The 24962-nt window shown below is 41.7% G+C and overlaps 1 protein-coding gene across 1 annotated transcript; it reads left to right on the top strand.

The window, feature by feature from the left end:
* Positions 1-343: 343 nt before the first annotated feature.
* LOC306713301 (formin-like protein 1) lies at positions 344-23291 on the top strand (the record flags this gene model as incomplete). Its single annotated transcript, XM_079182954.1, has 26 exons — positions 344-523; positions 7041-7124; positions 7701-7784; positions 8688-8761; positions 9006-9089; positions 9189-9332; positions 10437-10545; positions 10918-10994; positions 11111-11204; positions 13036-13110; positions 14291-14401; positions 14525-14674; positions 14756-14857; positions 15080-15335; positions 15795-16136; positions 16429-16553; positions 16653-16855; positions 16941-17175; positions 17699-17767; positions 18031-18111; positions 19647-19776; positions 20271-20434; positions 20521-20622; positions 20774-20866; positions 21865-21979; positions 23179-23291. The coding sequence occupies 26 exons, from the start codon at positions 344-346 to the stop codon at positions 23277-23279; spliced, it is 3384 nt and encodes a 1127-aa protein (XP_079039080.1). The 3' UTR covers positions 23280-23291.
* Between the last annotated feature and the right edge of the window lie 1671 nt (positions 23292-24962).

Below are 24962 nucleotides of genomic sequence, written 5' to 3'. Positions count from 1 at the left end.
CTCCTCCCCCTTTTTTTTTCTCTTTCACTCAGCTGTCACTCGGCCTGTCACTCTTTAGGATATCCCCTTCCCCTCTCTCTAGGGTTTCATAATGCTTCAGGAGCTCATTCAGAGGCCGGGGTGGATTTCAACCCTCTGCTTTCTCCCGGTTTGAGAATCCTGGACGAGTAATGAGCAGCGCTTGAGTCAACGGACTGTGGTGGGGAGGTCATGGAAATAACGAAGAGGTCACGGGCCAGAGCCTCAAACTTTGAATAAATAAATACAAAATACTTTTTATTATCTTTTTTAGCTGAGGCAGGTTTTTTGAGGAGTGTTTCTTGGATCTATTGTATTGACAATCATGGGAAACGCAGCAGGAAGCATGGAGGTGCCTCAAGGAAAGGAGGGCAAGGCGGCGGCGGCGGCGGCGGCGGCGGCGTCTGTGGCCCCTCCGGGCTCCGCGGGCCCCCAGAGACAAACGGGGCTCAAACTCCCGATGCCACCCGAGGAGGAACTGGAGCAACGCTTCGGTGCAGTGCTGGTGAGTCGTGACACAGAGCAGCAGGCGAACACAGTGCAAAAAGATAACAAAGAATTTGGAATATGTTGGAAATGTGCACGTCCTCAGGACAAGCTTACCACAGTGCCAGGTACACAATGATACACAAGAGGTCCTTTATACTGGAGCTTACTGCAGCATTAGGCTCACTGCAGAAGAATGGGGGGGGGGGGGGGGGGGGGGGTTGTTTACAATTTAATAAAAGGTGCAGCGGAACTTTACTTCTTCTTTTTTTCATCACAGATTCAATTTCTGCTCAGATTAACTTCTCTATGAAGATTTACTTCATGATGTTACATTTTACGGACGGTCGAATGTTACAAAGAGTTTTACATTATGTGGCCAAAAGTATGTGGACACACTTTGTATAAAAGAAGTGGACGTCGTCATAGTGACGTCACTCATCGGTTGGTGGACTGATGTTTTGAAGCTGTTGCCGTCTTGGATTACGGCCGTCGCCATGTTGTTGTTTTGTTTGTAACCAGTGAACAGGAAGTGACCATATCTGACCTGTCAATCACTGTGTAGCCCCGCCCCTAAAGCATCCCCTGCTTTATGGTCTGTTTGACTCTAAATGGACCATCATCTACTAAATGAACATCATGCTGTATTGAAGAAGACTTGAAACTAGAGATTGAGACCATAAACTCATGTTTACAATGTTTACTGAGGTAATAAATCAAGAGAGAAGTAGAGTCATTTTCTCATAGACTTCTATACAACCAGAGGAGTCGCCCCCTGGTGGACATTAGAGAGAATGCAGCTTTAACACATGAAGCATCGGCTTCACTCGGCACAACCACAGGTTGCTGCCTGCTGAGTCCCAATCAAGAGGAAGCAAACTGCGGCAACTGTTTGTGTCTTTCCTGTTTCAACATGAATTAATGTCTCGGTGCGTAAAAGCAAAGTCTATAAAAATAAATTGTTATTTCCAGTTAGTCACCTTCAAATATTTCGCATCATAATTCATACCGGCAGCGAGCTTCTGTCTACGCTTTTGATTGGCTCAGAAAAAACAAATCAAGTGACGTTGCTTTTTTTGCTGCATAATCTTCCCGTTCTGTGTGAAAGTACTCGTGATTGAAAAAAATATATTGAAGCACCCCCAGTGTTTAAAGGCCTTTAAATGAGACGATATGACATACCGTTTCTATTATCGTGCTTTATTTTGTTTATATCGCACTAAAAGGAGTTTTCTCATAAACAAACGAAAGTCTTGTTTACATTGTGTGTTGGTCACTAAAACACCTCAATCCTTGTGGTCTTAAAACATGATTTAAAGGACTTTTTCCCTCTTTTGCTGCGTTTCTCCCACCTGTAGATCAGAGGAACAGTGTGACGCTGTTTAGCAGCAGATTAACACTCGGAGTCTCACTTGTGGTTTTATTGTTTATCACTTTCATTGACTTTGGGTGTTTCAGGCTTTTGTACAAAGAATATAGCAACAACACCTCATGCTAGATTAAACGTTACGTACGCATTCTATTGCCTGGACTTCCCCCCGTGACTCGGGAGTCAAAGCCAGCGACCATCATTCCTCGACCACAACTTGATTTTGTCTTCGTGACTTCACTTCACTGAGATGTTTGTTACGTGGTGACAAACGAACCAACGCGCCTTCATGGTGACAGTCAGAGAAAGATCTCAGGCAGAGACAAAGCAGCTATGCTCAACATGTGGCCGGACCACTTGTGTGATGAGCCGCATTCCTTTTGTCTGGAGAGGTGCATGATGGGATGTGTCTTGATAAACAAAGTTTTCTAAGATTTCCCGACTGAGGGGTCCAAACCAAGAAAAACAGCCCACATCAAAAAGTACACAAAGACGAGATATATCCGTATATTGTTGGCCACATAGTGTACTCGCAAAATATTGCATTCATATCAGTCAGAATATAGTATTTATACCTGTTCCAACATGTCTGATGCATGCTGACCAACTACACGAGACCTCCTCACCTAAACCACATGAAGCCTCCATTCTTGTCCCTTGTTTTGCATGGAGGCAGCTGTTTGCATATGATGTCTTTACTCACAGTGCATGTGTGTGTATACACACAGTACACTCAGTGTGTGTTGCAGGCGGTGCAGCGGGGTCGTGGGATGACCACTGCAATGAGTTACACGTGACAGCAGCATACGTCTTGTGCCAGCGGCTGCAGGTTTTGTTTCCTGCTCGAGCATGTGCAGTCTCTCATGACCACAACTCCAAAACAGGCATCGCTCTGCTGCAGTTTAACTGTTTGCTGCAGCTGATCCATCACGTCTCCTCCCACCCTCTGCTGAACAAGTGTGCCTTTTTGCTTCAGCGCAAATCCAATCCCACAAAATATAGATCATCTCTTCCACCAAACAGCCCCCCCCCCCCCCCCCCCCCCCCCCACACACACACACACACTCGTCTTCTGCTGAGTCTGCAAAGCAAAATCTCTTGTTCTAAATGGAGAAGATACTCCGTCTGCATACAAACCAGCCTGTGAGTGAGGAGGTAAAAGTGAGGGATGCTGCAAACTCATGGTCTCGTTCTGCAGAGGCTCAAAGTGTCGGACTTTCCCTCACAGGTGTGGCTTTGGGAGGTGGAGGATAATATGTGTGTGTGTGTGTGTGTGTGCTCACATTTGCATGAGAACATGCAGTATTTCTGTGCTTTAAAAAAAAGCCAGTGTTTTTAAATGTTGTTTTATGAGCAGCTGCTATCGATGTTTCACTCATATTGTGATGGATTTGTGTGAAGCCACTGCAGTGCTTTCAAACTGAGAGAATCGATATTGGAGCAGCAGAAGTCCTCACGGTGCTGCGCTGCATGTGACTCCGATGACGACGGTCACATCCAAATTTACTTGGAGCACTCCCCCCCCCCCACTGTTTTACATAACACTTTGCATATTTCACAACAGGGAATGCGGCAGTGGGTGGAATTGTAAATATACATCTGTGGATTTGTGTACTGTATTTACAGACACAGAGAAAAGGAGAGAACATGTACTCACTGGTTAAACTGTTAGAATATAAGGGATGTTATTAAGACCTTTTTAAAGCCATATCTTCACCAGGCGGTGCAGCCAATGGGCACGTCCCCCCAAGAACGCTGTCAGCAGCACTACCGGTAGCCCAGTACAAGCTCCACCCCCTCATGATGTCACAGAAAACTTAAACACAATTTAAACTCGAGGCTTCAAAGCATTAGTCCACAAACCAACAACAGGTGTCATCACGGTGACTTCGTCCACTTCTTAGATACAGTCTGAGATCTTGACTCACACGTTCACACCAAACATTAATATGCATTAATTAATATGCATTTCATCTCTTTAATTAAACGTGTTTTCATCAGGATGACATTCACACCGGATAATGACATGCGGTGCATTTAGCCTTTTCCTTTATTAGAGAGATGTATCGATCCTTCCATGTGTTTTCCTGTGATCACATGTGATGCTACAGACTCAGCGTTGTGCTGTTAGACTCGGGTTGAACGGGGAGAGGAAGCAGGACAGTAATTATTCATCCACTGCTGCAGCTCGTTCCTCTTCACATGACGTTTCCATTGATCCGTCCTTTTGGGATCGTCAGCACGTTTAGAAATGCAGGAGAGCGTCTCTGTGCATGTCCTACTTCTTCAACACGTCGTCTTCCTGCTGATCAGTCTGAGCCTCTTGAACTCACAGCTGTTGTTTTTCCAATAATGTGTTGACGTCGTGTGAGCTCACAGCAGGCGTAAAGGTCGCTGATTTAACTTTCTAATGCCACTTAAGTCAGCATGTTGAAGCAGAGTTGGAGGAATTTGTGATCCTTGAGCACACTGAGGCAGTTATTGTGCAGGTTGTCACGGCGAGAGTGTTAATTTCAGTGTGACAACTTGCTTTCACACTTATCACGAACATTCATGTTCTCATTGTACAACATGTTGTTCTGGGTTTTGACATAAATGGGACGAGCTGATCACACTGCAAACCTCAGTGCTCGATTCTGGCTGATTGCTCGGATCCAATTTGATTTGTTTGGCTTTTCGCATAATTTTTTTAATGTGGTTCACGCTATCAGGTTCCAGCGTGAACCACAGACTGTAAATAAGAAGTGGACGTAGTCGTCGGGACGTCATTCATTGTGGACTGATGTTTTGAAGCCTCCGGTTCTGTGTTTCGGCCGTCGCCATCTTGGTTTTTTTGTAACCGGTGAACAGGAAGTGACCATATATGGACTGAGGAGGAGTGACGTAGAGACGTATACGTCTCTGGTAGAGACCTGTCAATCACTGTGTAGCCCCGCCCCTAAAGCATCCCCTGCTTTATGGTCTGTTTGACTCTAAATGGACCATCATTTACTAAATGAACATCATGCTGTATTGAAGAAGACTTGAAACTAGAGATTGAGACCATAAACTCATGTTTACAATGTTTACTGAGGTAATAAATCAAGAGAGAAGTAGAGTCATTTTCTCATAGACTTCTATACAACCAGAGGAGTCGCCCCCTGGTGGACATTAGAGAGAATGCAGCTTTAACACGTGAAGCTTCGACTTCACTCGTCAGCTCGTACCGTCGCCGTTCTGTCGCTTTTGTCGCTCGTAGTGTGAACATAACCTTCGACTTCTCTTTTGCTCACCAACAAAATACCGGCCGGGATATTCTGACACATGTTGCTAAACTGTCCTTGTTGGACAAATATGACAATATTCTCATCGATGTAGTTAAAATCTAATAAGTTGGTCACTGTCAATCAAATCTGATCAAGCCACCTCCACACAGTTCTGATGAAGCACATTAGAGTTTTTAATGATAAATAAAACCTTAAGATGCTTTTTTAAAAGTCCCTTTTGTACTTTAATGTCATGGAGAAATGCTGTAAATGTGCAGCAGAGTAAAGGTTGTTTCTCTGTGATCCAGCCGGTCAAATAAAACCAGTATTGATCCTCAGGTCTGATTTATCAGAGTCACATCCAGCCTCACAGCATTGATTTACTGCACGATGTGGAACTCACTGTGCCCGTTTTTTAAACCCGGCACGCTAATGTCTGCACAGTAGACTTCCATGTGCTCCAGCATTTAGACTGCATCAGCTTTTACCTCAGGAGAAAGGTTGAATATAATAAAAGAACAAAAGATCTAAAAGCTGTTCTGTGCGGTTCAGCTGAGGCCTGGAGGTGAAGTCAAGTCAGCACTAAGCACCGACTGCTGGACATTCACTCAGAGTCCGTGTCCACGACCTCGTGAAGGAGTCGCTCTTCTTCAGGAGGTGTGAGGAAGAAGAGGAGAAACCGATAAAGATAATAGCTTTGAAACAAAGTGAGGAGTTAGCTGAGCGTCTCCTGTCGACTAGCCCAGTTTCATGTGTGGGCTATAATTAGTGCAGCTGATGTGTCTGTTATGTGGGACACCACGACGGGTGTATTAATGCGTATAGATGTGTGTGTGGTGAGTCTTTCATCATGTTGACCCCATCAGGGTCTCCAGAGTTCAGGATGAGCAGTTTGTTGTGGTCAACGTGCAGCATCGGCTTCCTGTTTAGAGACAAAGCAGCATCATTAATGTTCTTATAGTCATGAGTCAGATCAGACTCGGTACTAATAAATGAACTCAGAAGGATTCACAAATGTGTTTTGTGATTTATATACAAATTACTTTCTTCACAAAAACTAGTTTTCATCATGTATAAATGTAAACGACAGTAACAATATGTTTCTGATGCTCACACATTTCGTCTTGTTATAAATAAATGTAGAAATCCACAAATATACAGTATGTATGTAAATGTTAAAGGATTTTAAATGTTCCGCTTGTAGTGTGTGAGCGATTTGTGTACATTTCACACGTGCATTTTTTCCAAACAGGGAATCATCTGTAGCCAATCAGAAGTCTCCTCCATTTATTTTGGAGAGAGTCATTTATATATGAAGTAAAACAACACATTTGTGAATTCCTCTGTGTGCTTTCACTGAGACCTCTGCCTGTGAGGAGGCGATGAGTAACAGCATCCGTAGCAACACAACCGTTGTGACAACAGACTGAACCGATATTGACCAGCGACTCTGACTCACGGAGTCATGACTCAGCACCAGACGAGTGACTCCAACACGAGTAATGAGGATTCTCACTGCAGCCAATAATGAAGGAGTGCATCACAACAAAGAGAATATAGATTAGTACAGGAGAGACATTCACTCATCTATTATAACTTGTTGTTCTTATTTTAATTATATATATATATATATATATATATATATATATATATATATATATATATATATATATATATATATATATATATATATAAAGCAGGAGCAGTTACTCTTCTCTCATCACACTTGGAGGCTGGAGGGACGTTTCTTTTTGTTCTTCAGAGTAATTTTGAAAATCACTTTAAGATGAATTGTTTTCACTTATTAACTGTTTCAGACTTCAAAGCAGCTTTTTTTCTTTCCAAGAGTAATAAAAGAGAAGTAATGAGCAGTAATTCTGTTCTGTGCTGCAGCAGGTTCACATCTTTCTCTCTGTTTTCAGAACACGATGAATCTTCCTCCAGACAAAGTGCAGATCCTCAGTCAGTACGACAACGAGAAGAAGTGGGACCTGATCTGTGACCAGGTGGGTCTGAGCTCCACTCTGTCACCGCTCTGTCGTCACGCACATCGTCTCTCCGGTTACTTCATAGAGAAATAGGACAATCAATGGCTTTTTAAGTGCAGTGTAGGGCGATCGATGCAGTGACGCAACGTGATTACCAAACATCACAAACGCAGCCGGGAGGAAGCTCATTAATGCTGTACGTCATCACCGGAGGAACCACAGGGAGGTCCAGAGCAACGTGACGGGAGACTGACAGAGGCACCGCTCACGCTGCTCAAATTACACAGAAAATAATAATCATAACTGCACAAAGATGGAAGCAGATCTTTGAAAGCTGCTGCTGATAAATCTTTTACAAAACGGACAAACCGTTACTGCTGTGAAGTGTTTGTGATGTAAAACCGCTGCACCGCAGAATCACTCCTGGAAGCTTGTTGAGATCCAACACATTTGCATAAAAGACGCTGTGTAATCAAACTGCCCTCCACCCCTCAATGCAGTACTGCAATCAGATATAATTATAGATCTGTGTGTGTGTGTGTGTGTGTGTGTGTGTGTGTGTGTGTGTGTGTGTGTGTTTCTCTGCATCTTCAGGAGCGTTTTCAAGTGAAGAATCCACCGTCTGCGTATCTGGAGAAGCTGAAGAGTCTCCTGGATCACGGAGGAGTCAGTCGGAAGGTTCGACCCAACGTTCACTTTCTGTTTGGTGTGAAAAAGGATTTCACAAAAAAGCCTTTTATCACACAGAGCAATTGTTTCCTGCTATTTTTCTTTATAATCTCGTTATTGTCCTCGTTACATTCGTGCCCGTGAAGCACATCAACACTGAAACGTTCTCAGCCCGCTTCCATCAGACTCCTGCAGTTTGTTTGTGTGTGATTGCAAACTACTGTGATTTTAGCAAGATTTCAAAAGCTTAACTATTAATAAATCCATCTGCTGATTGTAAAGATCTGTCCAGGAAGCAGTCGTATTGATCTGATGTCATGTATGTCAGTACGTCAGCAAAGGTTTTATTACCTGATTAAGAGGTCAAAGCTCATACTAATAATGCTTATAGTCAGAGTCTGTCTTTCATTGTAAAACATCAAAGAATTAGTTCATGAATTCCCCAAAAACACGAGTCATTCAGGGATCTGACCTGTAGTCCTCATTTCTACACTCAGTTCCCTCTTGAATCACCTCAGCGTTCAGTGAATATTCTCATTTTTTAAAGATGCTTTGCAGACGTTAAAACTGTCCAGTGAAGAAGAACTGACTCAGGTAACAAGAAGAAGCAGAATGTGATGTTTGACATCCTGGTCAGAAGGTTTATGGATTTATGATTTGATTTGATTAGAATCAGGAGGTCGTGGAGTTTTTATTATGGGATGTATTGTGATATGAAACGACCATGAAGGACTTCTGTGTCGTTCTTTGTTCGTGCTTTTTAGATAAACTATGTTTGTTGCTTGTTTCACGGGCAGGAAGTGTTTTTCTCTTTAGTGCTTCTTAAATTCAAGCTACAGATCAATAAACAGAACTTTTACATTTTCTGAATAATGAGGCGTTTACTGACTTTACAAACTTCCCTTCTGTCAGTTTAAGCGACGCGTCCAGGAATCCACTCAGATCCTCAGAGAGTTGGAGATCTCCCTGAGGACCAATTACATCGGGTGAGTCTCCCTCCGGTCCTCCGAAGTTACAATTCTGACAAAACTTGAGCCTCTGAAGGAGATTTTAATCAAAGTGATGTTTGTCTGTGTGTGAATACAATACATTACAGCAACAAATACATAAAAAACAACCTTTGAAGAGCTTCTTGGATACGATAGTTCTTCCATAGAAAATGTAACAGTGTGTTTGTAGTTTTATAATCTGAAAGTGTCTGATGAGTTGAGTTGTGTTTGGTCTTCACAGCTGGGCTCAGGAGTTCCTCAACGAGGAGAACCACGGCTTAGACGTTCTCGTGGATTATCTGTCCTTCGCCCACAGCGCTGTCACGTAGGTATCAGCTGGAAACACCGTTATTTGTTGGGTTAGTCCTGACTATGTTCGTCTCTGAGCTTCCTGTGTGTGAACTCTGATTCTTTTGGCTCACAGGTACGAGGCGGACACTTTGGACAACGGCACGGTGCCCACAGATAAAAGCAGAACCGTGGAGAAGTCCGTGGAGGATCTGAGCAGAAGTGCCAGCAACTCACCCACTCACAGCGCCTCCAAGGCCAGCAAGACCTTCACCGTGAGGTACAGCACCGAGTGGCTGAGAGAGGTCTGATGGACTCATGTGAAGCTGGACTGTAGAGTGGTGCTGCATCGGACTGTAGTGATATCCCCTCTTACTGATAAAAGAAGGTTTTTACTCTCCTAACATTCAGGAGATCAGGGGATTGGTTTGAATGTTCACACACAGAAATCCTTCATCTGCTGCTCAGATTCAATTCTGTGCAAACAAACACAGTTTGTGATAAACTCCTGATCTCACTGTGACAGAAGACACGACGTAGAGTCGCTGTTTGTATTTGATATTCAAATACTATCACACACGCAAACAAAGTACTGAGTCGTATTACACACACACACACACACACACATACTAAATATGTTCAAACTAGCTAGAGGACGTTCTCTCCAGCGGGATGCGTGAGATCATAACTGTAGTTTAGTTGAACTGAACTTTATATTATAAATAGAAAATAAAATGTTTTATATTTATTTCATGATGAGATAAGGATTCATTTTCAAACAATACAAGATACGATATTAGATACTAAAAAAGAATAATATACATTAGATCATAGTCAAATTATAAATATATTTAAAATAATACAAACATAATAGGATATAAAAAGATAGTAAGTAAATAATTAATAACATTTTAATCAAATAGTTAAATGTATTATCAAACAATAAAACATTTTTATATTATATATTTTTTGTCGGAACTGTTTTATCTTCAGTCCTAAAATAATGTGATAAATTCTGACAGCAGTGTTTTCAAACTGAACTTACTGATCAATGAACTGGTGTTTTAGGGGAACACACACACACACACACACACACACACACACACACACACTGTTCGACATGTCTCTGATCTCGTCACAGCCCGGTGGCCTCTGGTTCAGACCTCGTGTGTGTTTCTTTATCACACGTTTGAGCGTTTGATCGTCACACAAAGTTCACAGTTTGACTCATTTTGACTTTGCTGTGTACTTCACCTGACTGTCATTATGGGATGTAGATGATGGCTGTATGGATTATGTTGTTCACGCTCTCTAATTAGTGAATGAAGGTATTGTAGTGAAGCCGTAGGGACAACACCGTAACCGCAGCGTCTCTCACCTGCAGATTCAACTCTCTCCAAAACAGGAAAGTCCAGCGGAGCTCTCGAGCTGTGAGCCAGACCGACGACGTCCATCTCTGCATCATGTGTGTCCGCGCCATCATGAACTACCAGGTACGTAACAACAACAACACGTCTCTGTTTCATGGCCTTTAATATGTTTCATATGACGTAAAGTCACAATCTTATTACTATCTACATATTTTAGCTTACTATCACTGGAAACTAAAAGTACATAATTATCTGTTTAAATTACATTTTCTTTTGCTGGCTTTTAAATTAAACATGAAAACACCCAATGAGGCTGAATTATACTTTAAATGACAAAAAATAAGTCACGTAGTTTATTTTAAACATTAGTCAGTCTTGTAGCTTTCTATTGATACTTTGCTGTGTGTGTGCGTGTGTGTGTGTGTGTGTGTGTGTGTGTGTGTGTGTGTATGTGTGTGTGTGTGTGTGTGTGTGTGTGTGTGTGTGTGTTGTCAGTCTGGGTTCAACCAGGTGATGAAGCATCCTCGCTGCGTCAACGAGATCACGCTCAGCCTCAACAACAGGAACCCGAGGTAAACGTTAACGTGTCGACTGTGAGCTCGCTTCGATGTCTCGACTTGACTTAAAGCTGGATGAATACAGAGAACACCTGACCGATGAAGAGTAACGTTACGTTGGTGCTCCTCAGGACGAAGGCGTTGGTGCTGGAGCTGCTGGCGGCCGTGTGTCTGGTGAGAGGCGGCCATGACATCATCCTGTCCGCCTTCGACAACTTCAAAGAGGTCTGTCAACCTTTGTATCAATGTGTAATAAATGTTTGTGTATGAAGTTGAAATTAAGAATGTTATCAGATATAGATCTAAAAATTACAAATTGTATTTATAAATTAGGAACTATGGAACTTAAGAAAGACGATTATATAGTTAAAAACATATTTCAGATCTTGTTGGTTGTACTACGGACACGTTTCAGTCGGTACCGTTTGGTATCCCGCTCTCACCGGGAACAGATCAAGAAGTCTGTTTCTGTAAAGAAGAGCAGGTTGTGTTGCGTCCCATCATCCATCACAGTTCACTGTTCACAGGAAGACCTCTATCACTGCAGCAGGACGACTCAACCAACATTATTCTAAACTGGTCCGATGCTTAACATAGAGAGGTGGTGTCAGTGTTACAGCACCCGCATACCAGGCGTCCTTTAATGCACGGAAAGGCTGGTTAAGGGGACCCCCCCCCCCCCCCCCCCCCCCTGTACGTCAGCTGCTCGGCCCAGTTGTCCCGCCGCCAAACGGAAACTGACTGAAGAGGCGTAAATATGTGAAACACTTGTTGAGTCGCCTCTGACCTCTCCTTGGCCTTCTCGCGTCTGAGAAAGCAGCAACTGTTGCCAACAGATCGCCTCCTGCAGCCGCAACAACGCAGACAGAGAGGAGCACAGACCTGAACCAGGAGGGTCTATTATTAGTGGAAGTCAACGGTGTTTGAAACCTGCCCGGCAACAAGGGGGTCTGCTGTCTGGATCCACATCTCGAGACGCACAGACATCTAAACAAATTGATCTTAATGTGTCTTCTCTGCGGAGGATGTTTCCTTCTGACTGAGCACTTGAGCCCGTTTTTATTGTTCTCTATCGAGTCGAGGTCATTAAAACAAAAATAAAACATATATCATTTAATAAATAAAACTAGGTGACAAGTCCTCTCCTGGTTGATCAGTGCGGCATCAGTTACCACAGCGGTGACGTGAGCATCACAGCGAGTGGCTCTTTTATTATTTTTTTGCATAACTGAAGTGTGTGTGGGCGAGAGAAAAGATGGAGGCAGCGATAGATCGGTCGTAGAGTGGAGGCGGGGGGGGGGGGGGTTGTGCAGGCTGTCAGGTTGGCGTGCTGCATTATTAAGCAGGACACGAGTGGGCAGAAAGTGTGTGTGTGTGTGTGTGTGGGGGGGGGGGGGGGAATTATAATTTAGCCACATTTTTGTGTCTCAAACCATGTTGTGCAGACAGAGGAGCTCACTACACTGTTGCTGTTATCCTGCTCTGGTGTTATTGTTGCCATCGTTTCTGTTTGTCCCTGAACTCAACTGAACCTGAAACTTTACTCACAACGAAAGAATTCCCTCTGTCGACACTTTACTGTTTAATTAGATCACATGTTTGCTGAAATATAGATGATTTACACACATAGATAGATAGATAGATAGATAGATAGATAGATAGATAGATAGATAGATAGATAGATAGATAGATGGATGATAGATAGATAGATAGATAGATAGATGGATAGATAGATAGATAGATAGATAGATGGATGATAGATAGATGGATGGATAGATGGATAGATGGATATACGGATGGATGCATTACTGTGACATCATTTGGACTTACTGTGAGCACACTGCCCCCATGTGTGTATGTGGAGAAGACGTAATGCAAGTTTTATTTTTCTAATCCATCATCAGCATCATGTCTCAAAGGACTTTTTTTACGCATCAATAATTAATCACAAAAACACAAAAGAAAGAAAAAGAAGTAATGATTGAATCACCTGTAGCTTCACTCTGCCTGCTGGGATAAAGTTCATTATTCTGATTCTGTCTACTGGTTCCTTCAGGTGTGTGGAGAGAAGAGTCGGTTCGAGAAGCTCATGGAGTATTTCAGCCATGAAGACAGCAACATCGACTTCATGGTAAAGCCGGAGAGAATCTCTCTCTCGTGTGATTTCATGTCTCAGAGAGCAGTTTAAAGCATTGATGACGGTCTGGGGCCGTTTACTACGAAGCAAGCCACGGTGAACAATTGTTTAATTGGTGTGAAAGCACGGCCTACTGACCAAAGCATCGTTAGATTAAACGACACAAATACCAAGTTAAAGTGGTGCCGCGTAGAGGATCGATTAGGATCTGACTTAATATCTCCAGAGCGTCGTGAATAAATCTGAAGTCAACATTTATGTAAACGAGCACAGACAACACAAAAACTACAAGAAGACCAAAACAATTACAAATAGACACAAAATGAGTACAAAGAAACATAACAACTACAAAGAGACACAAAACAACTACAAAGAGACACAAAATGAGTACAAAGAGACAAAAAACAACCACAAAGAGACACAAAACAACTACAAAGAGACAAAACAACCTCAAAGAGACAGAAAACAACCCCTAAGAGCAGCAATAAAAAGAGGCTAAACATCTATGAATGTCTTGCTCTGATGGAGTAGAGCTGGTGGGCTGTTTGCATGCCTTCGCTCAGTGGACCATTATCTCATAATCCCATGTTTACGTGAGTGCAATGATGAATTGGTCGAGTACTATTAACGATGGAGCCATAAAAGATACATTATCTGAGCATTTTATGTATTTATTTATAATGTAAAATAATGAAAATGTCTGACTCGTACTTTGCTCTGGCAGATTATACTCGTATGTTTGATGATTTGGTGGAAATATTTTGTTATGTTGTTAAAAATCCGGTACAAACATTTCAAAATGAGCAAAACAAAGAATAGTAGTAATTAGTTCCCATAAAAGATCGCTCTTAGCCTTTGAACAAAATGACAGTCTTCCTCATAATTAAAGCAGATTTCATGCAGTAATGTAAAATGGGCAAAGTGCGTATGACAGCATGAATTAATGAGTGAATGCATTTCTTTGTTGTTGTTGTTTTGAGCTGACATACAGATATTGTGTGCTGGAAAGTTTTTTGTAAATACAAAAAAAAAGCTATTAAGGAAAAATGATGCTGGCAAAACTTTTTTAATCTTTTTCACAGATATATATATATTAGGAATTTAAAAATGGTAAAACGTGAATTTTTTCTCTTCAATAAAGATGAAGTAAGTGTTTCTTCTGTCTGTCCACCAGGTGGCCTGTATGCAGTTCATCAACATTGTGGTCCACTCGGTGGAAAACATGAACTTCAGAGTCCACCTCCAGTACGAGTTCACTCAGCACGGGCTGGACGACTACCTGGAGGCAAGTTTGACCTCTGACCCTTTAGTCACTTCAAACAGAAACCTTAAATTGTGGACGTTGTGTATTTATCATGCAGTCAGGACTCTTTTTGTAACTTCTTCTTCTTCTTCTTTGAATCTGCAGAGGTTGAAGTTCACGGAGAGCGACCGGCTGCTGGTGCAGATTCAGGCCTATCTGGACAACGTGTTTGATGTGGGAGCTCTGCTGGAGGACGCAGAGACCAAGAACGCTCTGCTGGAGCACATGGAGGAGCTGCAGGAGCACAACACACTGGTAGATATACTGCACACACACACACACACACACACACCTATGTATGAAGGAAATCTCAATGCATGAATTTGTATGTTGCAGCTGAACTCCAGGCTTCAGGAGAGCGAGAAGGAGGCGATGGAGAACATGTCGGAAATGGAGAAGAAGCTCATTCAGACCACAAAAGAAGTGGAGCTTCTAAAGGTAGAGTTCCTCCTCTGTATGGAAGCCCCTTCCTGACAGAAAAAAAAAAAAAAAGTTAACTAAAGAAAGAAAAAATAAATAAAAATCCACAAAAAAAAAGAAAACACCAAAAAAAATGTTATTATTTTTTTCTTTTTACTTTTTTTCTGCCAGCAAAAAAAAAAAAGTGATATTGTTATTAACACACATAACTGTTTCCTGTTTGTGTCTTGTGTATCGTAGGAGAGTCTACGTGAATCCGGCTCTCAGGTGACTCTCCTGCAGCAGCGAGAACGAGAGAGAGAGCTAGAACGTGAGAGGGAGAGAGAGATGGAGAGAGAGAGGGAGAGAGAGAGGGATCGATCCACCGAGGCCCTGAGAGAGCTGGAGGTGAAGCTTCAGGCTCTGGTGGAGCAGGGGCTGGTCCGAATGGAGCGCTCCTCCTCTGGACACCTGGACATCCAGGTGGTCCCCGTCATCCAGCACGTGATGCAGGAAGGTCAGAGTGGATCTCCATGATCAAATAATCACTATTTCACTTCTCTTGAAGCTTTATTTTAAACTTAAAAGGTGCATGATTTTGAAGTGTCTCACAGTTAAAGGGTTCGTGTAAACATACATTTGTTTTTTATTCAGATGTTGCAGCCTTGCAGCTCTGGAAAAATAGAAATGTGTAAACGTCTTTGCTGACCAGATTTAATTATACATTATACATAAACCGTTAGTTTAGAACCTCGTATCTACAGTTTATCTTCCTGTTTATAAAGTTTCTAAGAATTATTTCAGAACTTTTGTTTTTCTTATAATCGGCATCAAATGATGACGCACTTTTCCAGGAAGCTTTTCAAGGAAATATCAAGGAAGTTATTGCAAGATAACTGTTATGTTGAGGTTTTGAGACTTTATAAATGTACAGAGATGAGAGGTGAGTAAAACGCGTCTCGTTGTTCCCCGACAGCTAAAGAAGAAGCAGATCCGGGTAAAAACCTCGAGGCCTCTCCCCCGTCCTCAGACCCGCAGCCTCCGCTCTCTGAGGCTCTGCAGTCAGCGACAGTGCAAGCTCCTCCTCCTCCTCCTCCTCCTCCTCCTCCAGGCTCAACTGGAACTCCACCTGCTCCTCCTCCTCCTCCCGACTTAACTGGAGCTCCTCCTCCACCTCCTCCACCTCCAGGCTCAACTGGAACTCCTCCTCCACCTCCTCCTCCTCCTCCTCCTCCACCACCAGCGGCTCCACCCCCCCTTCTTCCTCCAGGAGGTGGTACGACCCATCTATCAGGAGATCTGACTGACGGCAGCTCAGGTGAGTCCACAATCAGAGGAGTTTAATACGGTATTTTACTCACATTGTGTTTAGACGCCTGAAGTGTTAAAACTGTTTATATTACAGGAAACAAAGCAAAAGATCCAAATGTATTTATAGAGCACCTAAAACCAGTTAAAGTGCTGTTCAACCAAATATAGCAAAGACGATAAAACCTCATAATGATAACGTGACACCGTGAAAAATAGAAGCAGCGATCAGAGAAGAGTCAGGAAAGTGAACCTGTTTCTTTGTATTGAATGTGTTGAAACTCTTTCTTCTTTCTCTGCAGGCTGTAAACAGAAGAAGCCGATTCTAACCAAACACCGCATGCCGCTGTTGAACTGGCAGGCCCTCAAATCCAGCCAGGTGGCCGGAACCGTCTTCAACGAGCTGGACGACCAGAACGTCTTAGAGGTTTGAGCTCCTCCTGGTTTCACGAGCTGTTCACACTCAACAGAATCAACTGCATCCTTCACTCTTCTCTCTCTCTTTGCTCGCCTTCCTCCTTCTCAGGAGCTCAACATGGAGACTTTTGAGGAGCAGTTCAAGACCAAGGCTCAGTCGGCCCCTGTAGAACTGGGGACCCTCAAGATGAAACTGGCCCACAAGACCCCCAGCAAAGTGTCTCTGATGGAGCCCAACAGGGCCAAGAACCTGGCCATCACTCTGCGCAAGGAAGGAGTGGCTGCATCCGATATCTGCTGTGCCATCGAGACGTACGTACCCGAATCACGTAACCGGCATTGGCACTGGTTCTATTACCCCACACCAGTGAGTGACCACCCTCCGCCCCCCCCACAGGTACAACCAGAGGGCTCTGAGTCTGGACTTCCTGGAGCTGCTGGAGCGCTTCATCCCCACGGAGTACGAGACGAAGCTCATCCACGGCTACGAGTGCGACGGGAGGCCCCTGGACGAGCTCAGCGAGGAGGACCGCTTCATGGTGCGCTTCAGCAAGATCCCGCGGCTCTCGCAGCGCATCAGCACGCTCACCTTCATGGGCAACTTCAGCGAGAGCGTCCAGCTCATACAGCCGGTGGGTTCACGAGTCAGCCCATTACACATGTATCCCTCCGCCAGGAAATAGTCCCGCAAGAAAAGGTCGTTTTTCTATAACTCCCATTACTTATTATTGAGAACAGAATATTTATCCTTTATTTGGATCCTCATTAGCTTCCACAAAGTGATCGATATTCTTCATCCCAGCAATTTACAGTATCAATAACACAAGAAAAGTCAAAACTAGACAAATATAAAAATCAGTAAATAAGTTAAAAGACTCTACATATGAACAAAAACTAATTTACATAAATACACAGCAAGAAAAATAAATTTAAAACAATGAAAAAAAACACTTCAACATTTCATTTTGAAGAACTGAACACTCCAACATACTGCAAAAGCTCAAATGTGGAGCGATGTGTCTCTGATGTGGTTTCACGCTCCGTACGTTGACACAGACGAGGCTCAATGTAAATCAAACACTTTAATCTGCTGATGTCAGACATCTTGGATCTGTGTTTAAATGTATCTCAACAGTTTTGATCTCTTTCTGGCAGCAACTGAACGCCATCATCGCCGCCTCGATGTCGATCAAATCCTCCAGCAAGCTGAAGAAAATCCTGGAGGTGAGAACAGAAGAGTTTATTGTTTTTATTGTGTTTTTACTTTTCTGACTGTGACTCTTCGTTTTGTGTTCTGGTTGAGCAGTTAGAAAGTATTTGTATTTAGTATTTGTTTTTAGGACAGAACCTTTTGTTTGTAGTTTGGGAGAAGGAGACACAGGCAATGTCGGCTGCGCTCTTCTATGTGAATGATGCAGACGATTCTACTTGTTGTTACTTGTCATTTTTCTGACATCACAGTTTCTGTCTCTGTTTCTGACGTAAAGATCATCTTAGCATTTGGAAACTACATGAACAGCAGCAAGCGCGGGGCGGCGTACGGCTTCCGCCTGCAGAGTTTAGATCTGGTGAGTAAAGAAAAGTCCTAAAGCTCTGCGACGTTTCATCACTTCCTTTGAACACAACTCAATCTTATGGAAGCCCATTTCCGCCAGCAAAATAAAATAAAAAATCCACCCAAAAAAACTTATATATATATCCACCCAGAAAAAAAAAAGAAGATTATGTTTTTTTTTCTTTTTTTCTCTCTTTGTAGTATGGAAGCCCATTCCCGTCAGCATAAAAAAAAAAAGAAATCCACCCAAAAAAAAGAAAAAAGATTATGATGTTTTATTTTTATTTTATTTTATTTAATCGTTAAAAAAGTTAAAAAAAAGACCATGATGTTTTTTTTTTATTTATTTTTTTATTTAACCGAAAACAAACAAAAAAAACAAACATGTTTTATACTTAGAACTTACGTATAATTCATACTTTTCATCTTATTCTGAAACTAAAAGAATAAGATGTAAATGATGTAGATGTAAACACTAAAATGTAAGTGTCTGCTGAGTTGACCACGGAGATCTGAGTGTCTGCTGACTTTACCGCAGCGATGTCCAGTAGTCTCCATTCCTCCACTGCTGTCAGTGAGCAACGGACTTTCAAAAAAAAAACGCGCTATAAAATAATTGTTGGCGTTAGTTTATTAATGCATTAACGCGATAATAACGTGTTAACTTGCCCAGCACTAATAATAATACGAATGAGTTTGCAAATATACTGTAATTAGTGTTACTATTAGTGTTATACTGTACTAATTAGTCACCAGTAATAGTTACCTTGTGTAGAATTGCATGGAAAGACTGGCGAGGAGATCGTCACTGAAGCGCATGCGCACTTGTAATCTCTATTTAAAAAAGAAAAAAAAAAAAAAAACATCATGATCTTTTTTTTTTTTTTTTTTACTTGTTCCCGGTTAAATAAAATAATAATAAAAAAAAAAACCTCATAATCTTTTATTTTTATTTTTTCCCGGTTAAATAAAATTAACAAAAATAAAAAACGTCATAATCTTTTTTTTTTTTTTGGGTGGATTTCTTTTTTTTTTTATGCTGGCAGGAATGGGCTTCCATATTGTTTTTGTTTTTTTTGCATGTTGTATTTGTTCCGGAAAAAATAAAAAAAAAATAAAAAAAAAAGATTATGATGTTTTTATTTTGTCTGAAAAAATACGACATGCAATTCTACACAAGGTAACTATTACTGGTGACTTTTGTAAATGTTAGATGTTATATATCATTATAAGTATGTAGAATTGCATGTCGTTTTCATGGAAAGACTGGCGAGGGGATGAAGGGACCTGTGAGGAGATCGTCACTGAAGCGCATGCGCACTTCTAATCTCTTTTGCTAGCAAAAAAAAAAAAAACATCATCTTTTTTTTTTTTTTTTTTTTTACTTTTTTCCGGCTACAAAAAAAAAAATATTTTTTTTCTTTTTCTGGGTGGATATATATATTATTTCTTTTTTGGGTGGATTTTTTATTTTTTTTTGCTGCGAGAATGGGCTTCCATACAATCTTGACTGTTGTGTTTTTTATTTTTATTTCTCACTACCTCAAGCTGTTAGACACCAAATCTACAGACCGAAAGCAGACGTTGCTGCACTTCATCGTCAGCATCATCCAGGAGAAATACCCCGACGTCCGGTCCTTCTCCACTGAGCTGCACTTCCTGGACAAGGCGGCGCTGGGTGAGCACGTGAACGGAGGCGTTCAGTAAAAACCTTTAATATTAATTATTTTAGTTTAGATTGAACGGATCTACGGTTGAAAATTAAATCCCACAGAAATCCCACAGAAATCCCACGTGTGCAGATATGTGTTTAATGAGGAGTTATGAAAGTAGAAAGATCACTTTCATTTAGATTTTTTAAATCAAAAAGTTACAATGAATACACACACACACGCACACACAAACATATACATACAGTTTATACACATACACACACATATATATGTCCACATGTACACATACAGAGTTCCATGTTTACTCATCTATCCACTGAGGCTCTGCCAGCATCGATCACTTTATTCACATTTCTTCCTTTGTGCAGATTGTCTCTCAGTGCGACCTCTACATCAGCATTTATACACCAAACAATCTAATCCCCGTACCATTGAGCGCTGATAAAGGATGAGCTGAACCTCCCTCCCTCTCTCGCTCTCTCTCTCTCGTCTCTCGTAGTTTCTCTCGACAGCATCCTGCAGGACGTGCGAGCTCTGGAGAGAGGCATGGAGGTCACCAGGAGGGAGTTCTCTGTGGAGAAAGACAATCCTGTGCTGCAGACGTTCCTCAGCAGCAACACCGAGCTGCTCCGCTCGCTTATAGCCGATGGGAAAACCGCCCAGGTCAGCTTTAACCACCACCAAAGTACTCATCAACCACATGTGACTGTATTATGTATATGTGTTTTACTGAAGTCCGTGTTTTCCAGGATGTTTATGACTCTGCCGTGGAGTACTTTGGAGAGAACTCTAAAACCACGCCGCCCTCCGTCTTCTTCCCGATGTTCGTGAGGTTCATCAAAGCATACAAGGTGAGACGACGCTCCGTTTATTGATCCCCGGCATGAATGAAGCTGCTGCTAATGGAAAGAAACCAGCTACTTACTGCCCAATCAGTGCGCTAATGTGCCGCTTAGCATCAGACCTTCAGATGCGTTTGTTAAAAGACTTTTTCTACGACAGCAAGCCGAGCAGGAGAACGAGAGGACGAGACAACAAGTCCTGAACTGTGACGCTCCGTCAACGCCACCTAAACATGAGGTCACGGGGAAAAAGGTAACGTTTCTAAAATGTGCAAACAGCTGGTAAACACGTGTTCTTTGTCTTTCTTTATTAACATAATATAAATATAGTTATCGTTATTTCTTGTACTTTTTTTTTTGTCACGCAAATTTATGACTTTATAATCTCAGAATATCAGAATTCTTTTTCTCAGAATGTATTCTTCTACCTCGGCTCTGTAATTATTATTATTTTATTTTTCTAACCTACGATGACCCGAACCCAGCTTCTACTGATACCAGCTACGGTATATTTAAGGATAATTCATTGCAACCTGCGTCTTATTTTGATAGTTTTGTCCACAAATATGAATATATTTTACTCACCAAGTTACTTGTTGAGATGTGGGAACAAGAAGAGCAGAGAGACGATCAAACAGGCTGAAAACAAACATTTATAATCTTAAAGATAAAAACAGAAAGTTTACAATAAACAGTTTGGATGATCATTTTACAACCACAGGTTACTACTCAGGTCTCTGAGGGAAAGCAAATCAAACCAGGTTAAATCAGAGATGCTGTTATTTATTGTCAGGTTGTTCTGAATCCAATTCTACAAAAAAAATCTACAAATCCAATTTGTTTTTACTAAAACAAAGAAAAACAGAAAATACACCTCAGCTGACTGAGTTGTATAAGTTTACCGGTTTAAAATAAAAACAATGTGACCAACAACAAGACTAAATCTGGCCCCCAAGTCTGGTGCTCAGGGACACTACCGTGTTAGTCCACAGGGGGCGCCAGAATCAACACAAAATGGAAATGTGTGACTTTAACTGCTTAGTTCACTGCTTTTATTTCCTGCCCTCTGCAATGTTATTATGACCCACTTTGAGGTACATTTTTGTTTAGCAATTTCGGGACGTATGAATAAGCTACACAGCCAAAACTACCAAAATGAGGTCCGCGCGTTAAGAAAGAGTTATCCTCTAGAAGGAGCTGACATCAGCTCAAAGAGGAAAAGTCACATTCAGACACATTTGATTGTTTCAGGTCTGTGTGACGTCCAAACTGCCACAGATGGATCTGATAGCAGAGCTGAAGAGGAGGCAGGTGTCTCCTCTGGTGAGGGAGGGGAAGGACGGAGCCATCGAGGACATCATCACAGGTACACCTGCTTTATGGTCCATTGACTCTAAATGGACCATCAGTTACTACATGAACATCATGCTGTGTTGAAGAAGACTTGAAACTAGAGATTGAGACCATAAACTCATGTTTACAATGTTTACTGAGGTAATAAATCAAGAGAGAAGTAGAGTCATTTTCTCATAGACTTCTATACAATCAGAGGAGTCGCCCCCTGGTGGACATTAGAGAGAATGCAGCTTTAACACACTTCCAACTGGTCCCCCCCCCCCCGTTCGAATGTAGTGACTCATCTCACTGTGATCGGGGCCAAACTGTTTCCCTGTACTTCCAGTGTTTATGCTAAGCTAGGCTAACCACATCCTGACTCCCAGCTGTGTATGAAAAGGACAGACATGGTATCGATCTTTTCAGAAAGAAAACACAGAATGACTCCTTTAAATCAAACCATAAGTAAAATGAACCCTCTACATTACTAAACATCTCCTGTTTACTCTTCCAGGAAAGTCACATCTTCACTCTTTTCTTTCTTTTAAGGCTAACCTCTCTTTTGTTTGTCCTTGCCGTTCTCTCTCTCGGTCTTGTTTGTCCCTCCTCTCTCCCTGTTGTTTCTCTGGTGTCTCCAGCTCTTAAGTCCGTGCCCTTCACGGCTCGCTCTGCCAAACGCTCCTCTCGTCTCTTCTGCGACTCCGTCTTCAGCGACGAGGTGACGTCTTCTTCTTCTTCTTCTTCTTCTTCTCTCTTCCACTCCACTGAATGAGCAGCCATTTCTCTCTCACTGCACCTTTAAACTCTTTTTAAATTCACATCTTTATGTTTGTTTTTCTCAACATATTACAACTTTATTCTCAGAATATCAGAGTTTCTGCCCTTAATATTCCCTAAATGTTGTAAAAAAGTGGCATTAATCTGAAATATATATGCATCAGTCAGTTTTTCCTCACAAAATCACAACTTTATCTTGTGACTTGTTTTCTTATCATGTTACAACTTCATTCTTAAAATCCTCAGCCCTGAATCTCCTTTGATGATTCGTACGTTAGAGAAGATATCAATACTTTTACTTCATCTAATTTAAGTATGTTTGGCTAATTACATACTTTCACTTGAGTTAATTGTCTCTGACTATTCGTGAAGGACCTGAATATTACCACATAAATATATTATATAAATATATAAAGAGTTTTTCGCTCAGTGTGTTCTGTTCTTCGTCCTCAGATTTAAGGAATCAGCCGTACAGACGGACGGACGCCGGCAGACGCAGCGCCAAGTGGAAACCAGGACAACAGCTCCACGTGTCCTCGGACATCTCGCTCTGAAAACCCGCCGCGGACCACAGCGAAGGCTTCGGCTATTAAAGCTCCACACGATCAGGTGTTTGTCTCCTGCATGCTTGTAAATGCATGCGTTACAGCGAGGCGTCCCTCTGAATACAGTAAAAACTTTGGATGATTGTAGAAAACGTCGTGTGATTAGAACGATCAACGAGGGCGATTATTAGCGCTACTCGATGCTAACGAAGCTTTTAAGACAATTACGGCTGATCTGTAACAAAGAGGGCTTCATTAATGCTTCAAGTGCATCTTCAGAACGCGTTAAAAACAAAGTTCGACCGACAGACGGCTCATAAATCATTTTGATAGTTTTCTTAAAGAAATGCTCGAGACGTGATTTCTTTAATTGGTTTTATTTTAAATAGAACATCTTAATTACTGCTGTCCCTCTTCCTCAAAGATTTAGGCTGAAGATTTGTAATATAATTAAATTATTTTAATACTGAAGTGTAAGAATGAGTAACTTGGCTTCTGCATTTTCAACAAATAAAGCATTTTATACCGTTATTGATTCAGTGTCTGTTTGTCTGGCGGAGGTTTGGTCATAAAAGTCTCTGATCAGTTAGAAAATGCTACACTATAACCTTTTAATTACATATTGTCTGGCATGACTGACTTTTTTATTACTTTCTTTTTTCTTTTCTTATTTCTTTTTATTCATAAAATTACTTTACTTTTCAATACATTTGTTTCAACTGTTATTCTATATAAAATACCAAAAAGTACGTGAGTGTTTTAAGATGAACACAAACAACGTGAACTTGACTTCAGGTGCTTTCCCTAAAATAACTTCCTTGTATTTAATGCAGATGATACGTTTCCCCCTTTTTAGGCTCTAAGGGACAAGTGGAGTAACGATTGCACCCACTGCGTTAGTATCTATGTAAGTTGCAGCACCAATATCCCCCCCACACCACCGGTCAAACCACCACAAGCCGCGCCGCCAAATCCTCCGACCACAGAGAGCAAACTTGAGATCTTCGCTCTCTCAGAATGGTCGTCTTGCGCGTCTTGTAGTGAAGCAGCCGTCAGGGTGAAGCTCTCTGAAGCTCTCCGAAGACGATCTCTACGTTGACTGTAGACGCGTAAGAAAGATGTCAGACTTGTTATGAGTTCAGCAATGTGTGTTATCTCTAATGTTGAGTTCACAAACCTCCCAAACTGGAAAGATCACCTGAACGACTGCAGCTCAACTCAACAAGAAGCTGCTACGATTCGTTCCTGATGTGGAAAATAACACAGAAGACAAAAGGCGAGACATTTAAACTTAAAGTTAAAATTAAGAATCAAACATGATCTCAGTGAGTAAACCTGGAGTCCTAACTTGTTACAACAGATTCATCAGATCAGTTTCATTTGTACTTACAGTCTTCGTCCAACGTTCACCAGAGTAGAGTCACATCTGGGGAAATGGAAGCCGGAAGAGGAGGAGCCCGAGCAGGAAGGGGAGGAGCCAGAGCAGGAGGGCGGGGCTGTTACTTTAAGAATGTCACTAATCACATTTCACAAACTTTCATCGAGTTATAAAACTCTTTACTTACAAACATAGTTTAGACACAATCCTGAACAAATGAACCATGAACACTAACCTGTACTTCAGATTTAATATTTATATATATATATATATTTATTTATTTCTTACATCAACAAGTTGTATCTTGTGTCAAC

This window comes from Pholis gunnellus (assembly GCF_910591455.1).
Source record: "Pholis gunnellus genome assembly, chromosome: 21".
NCBI classification, from domain to species: Eukaryota; Metazoa; Chordata; class Actinopteri; order Perciformes; family Pholidae; genus Pholis; species Pholis gunnellus.
Note: the sequence above shows the minus strand (reverse complement) of the source record. Positions and strands in the feature narration are given on the sequence as shown.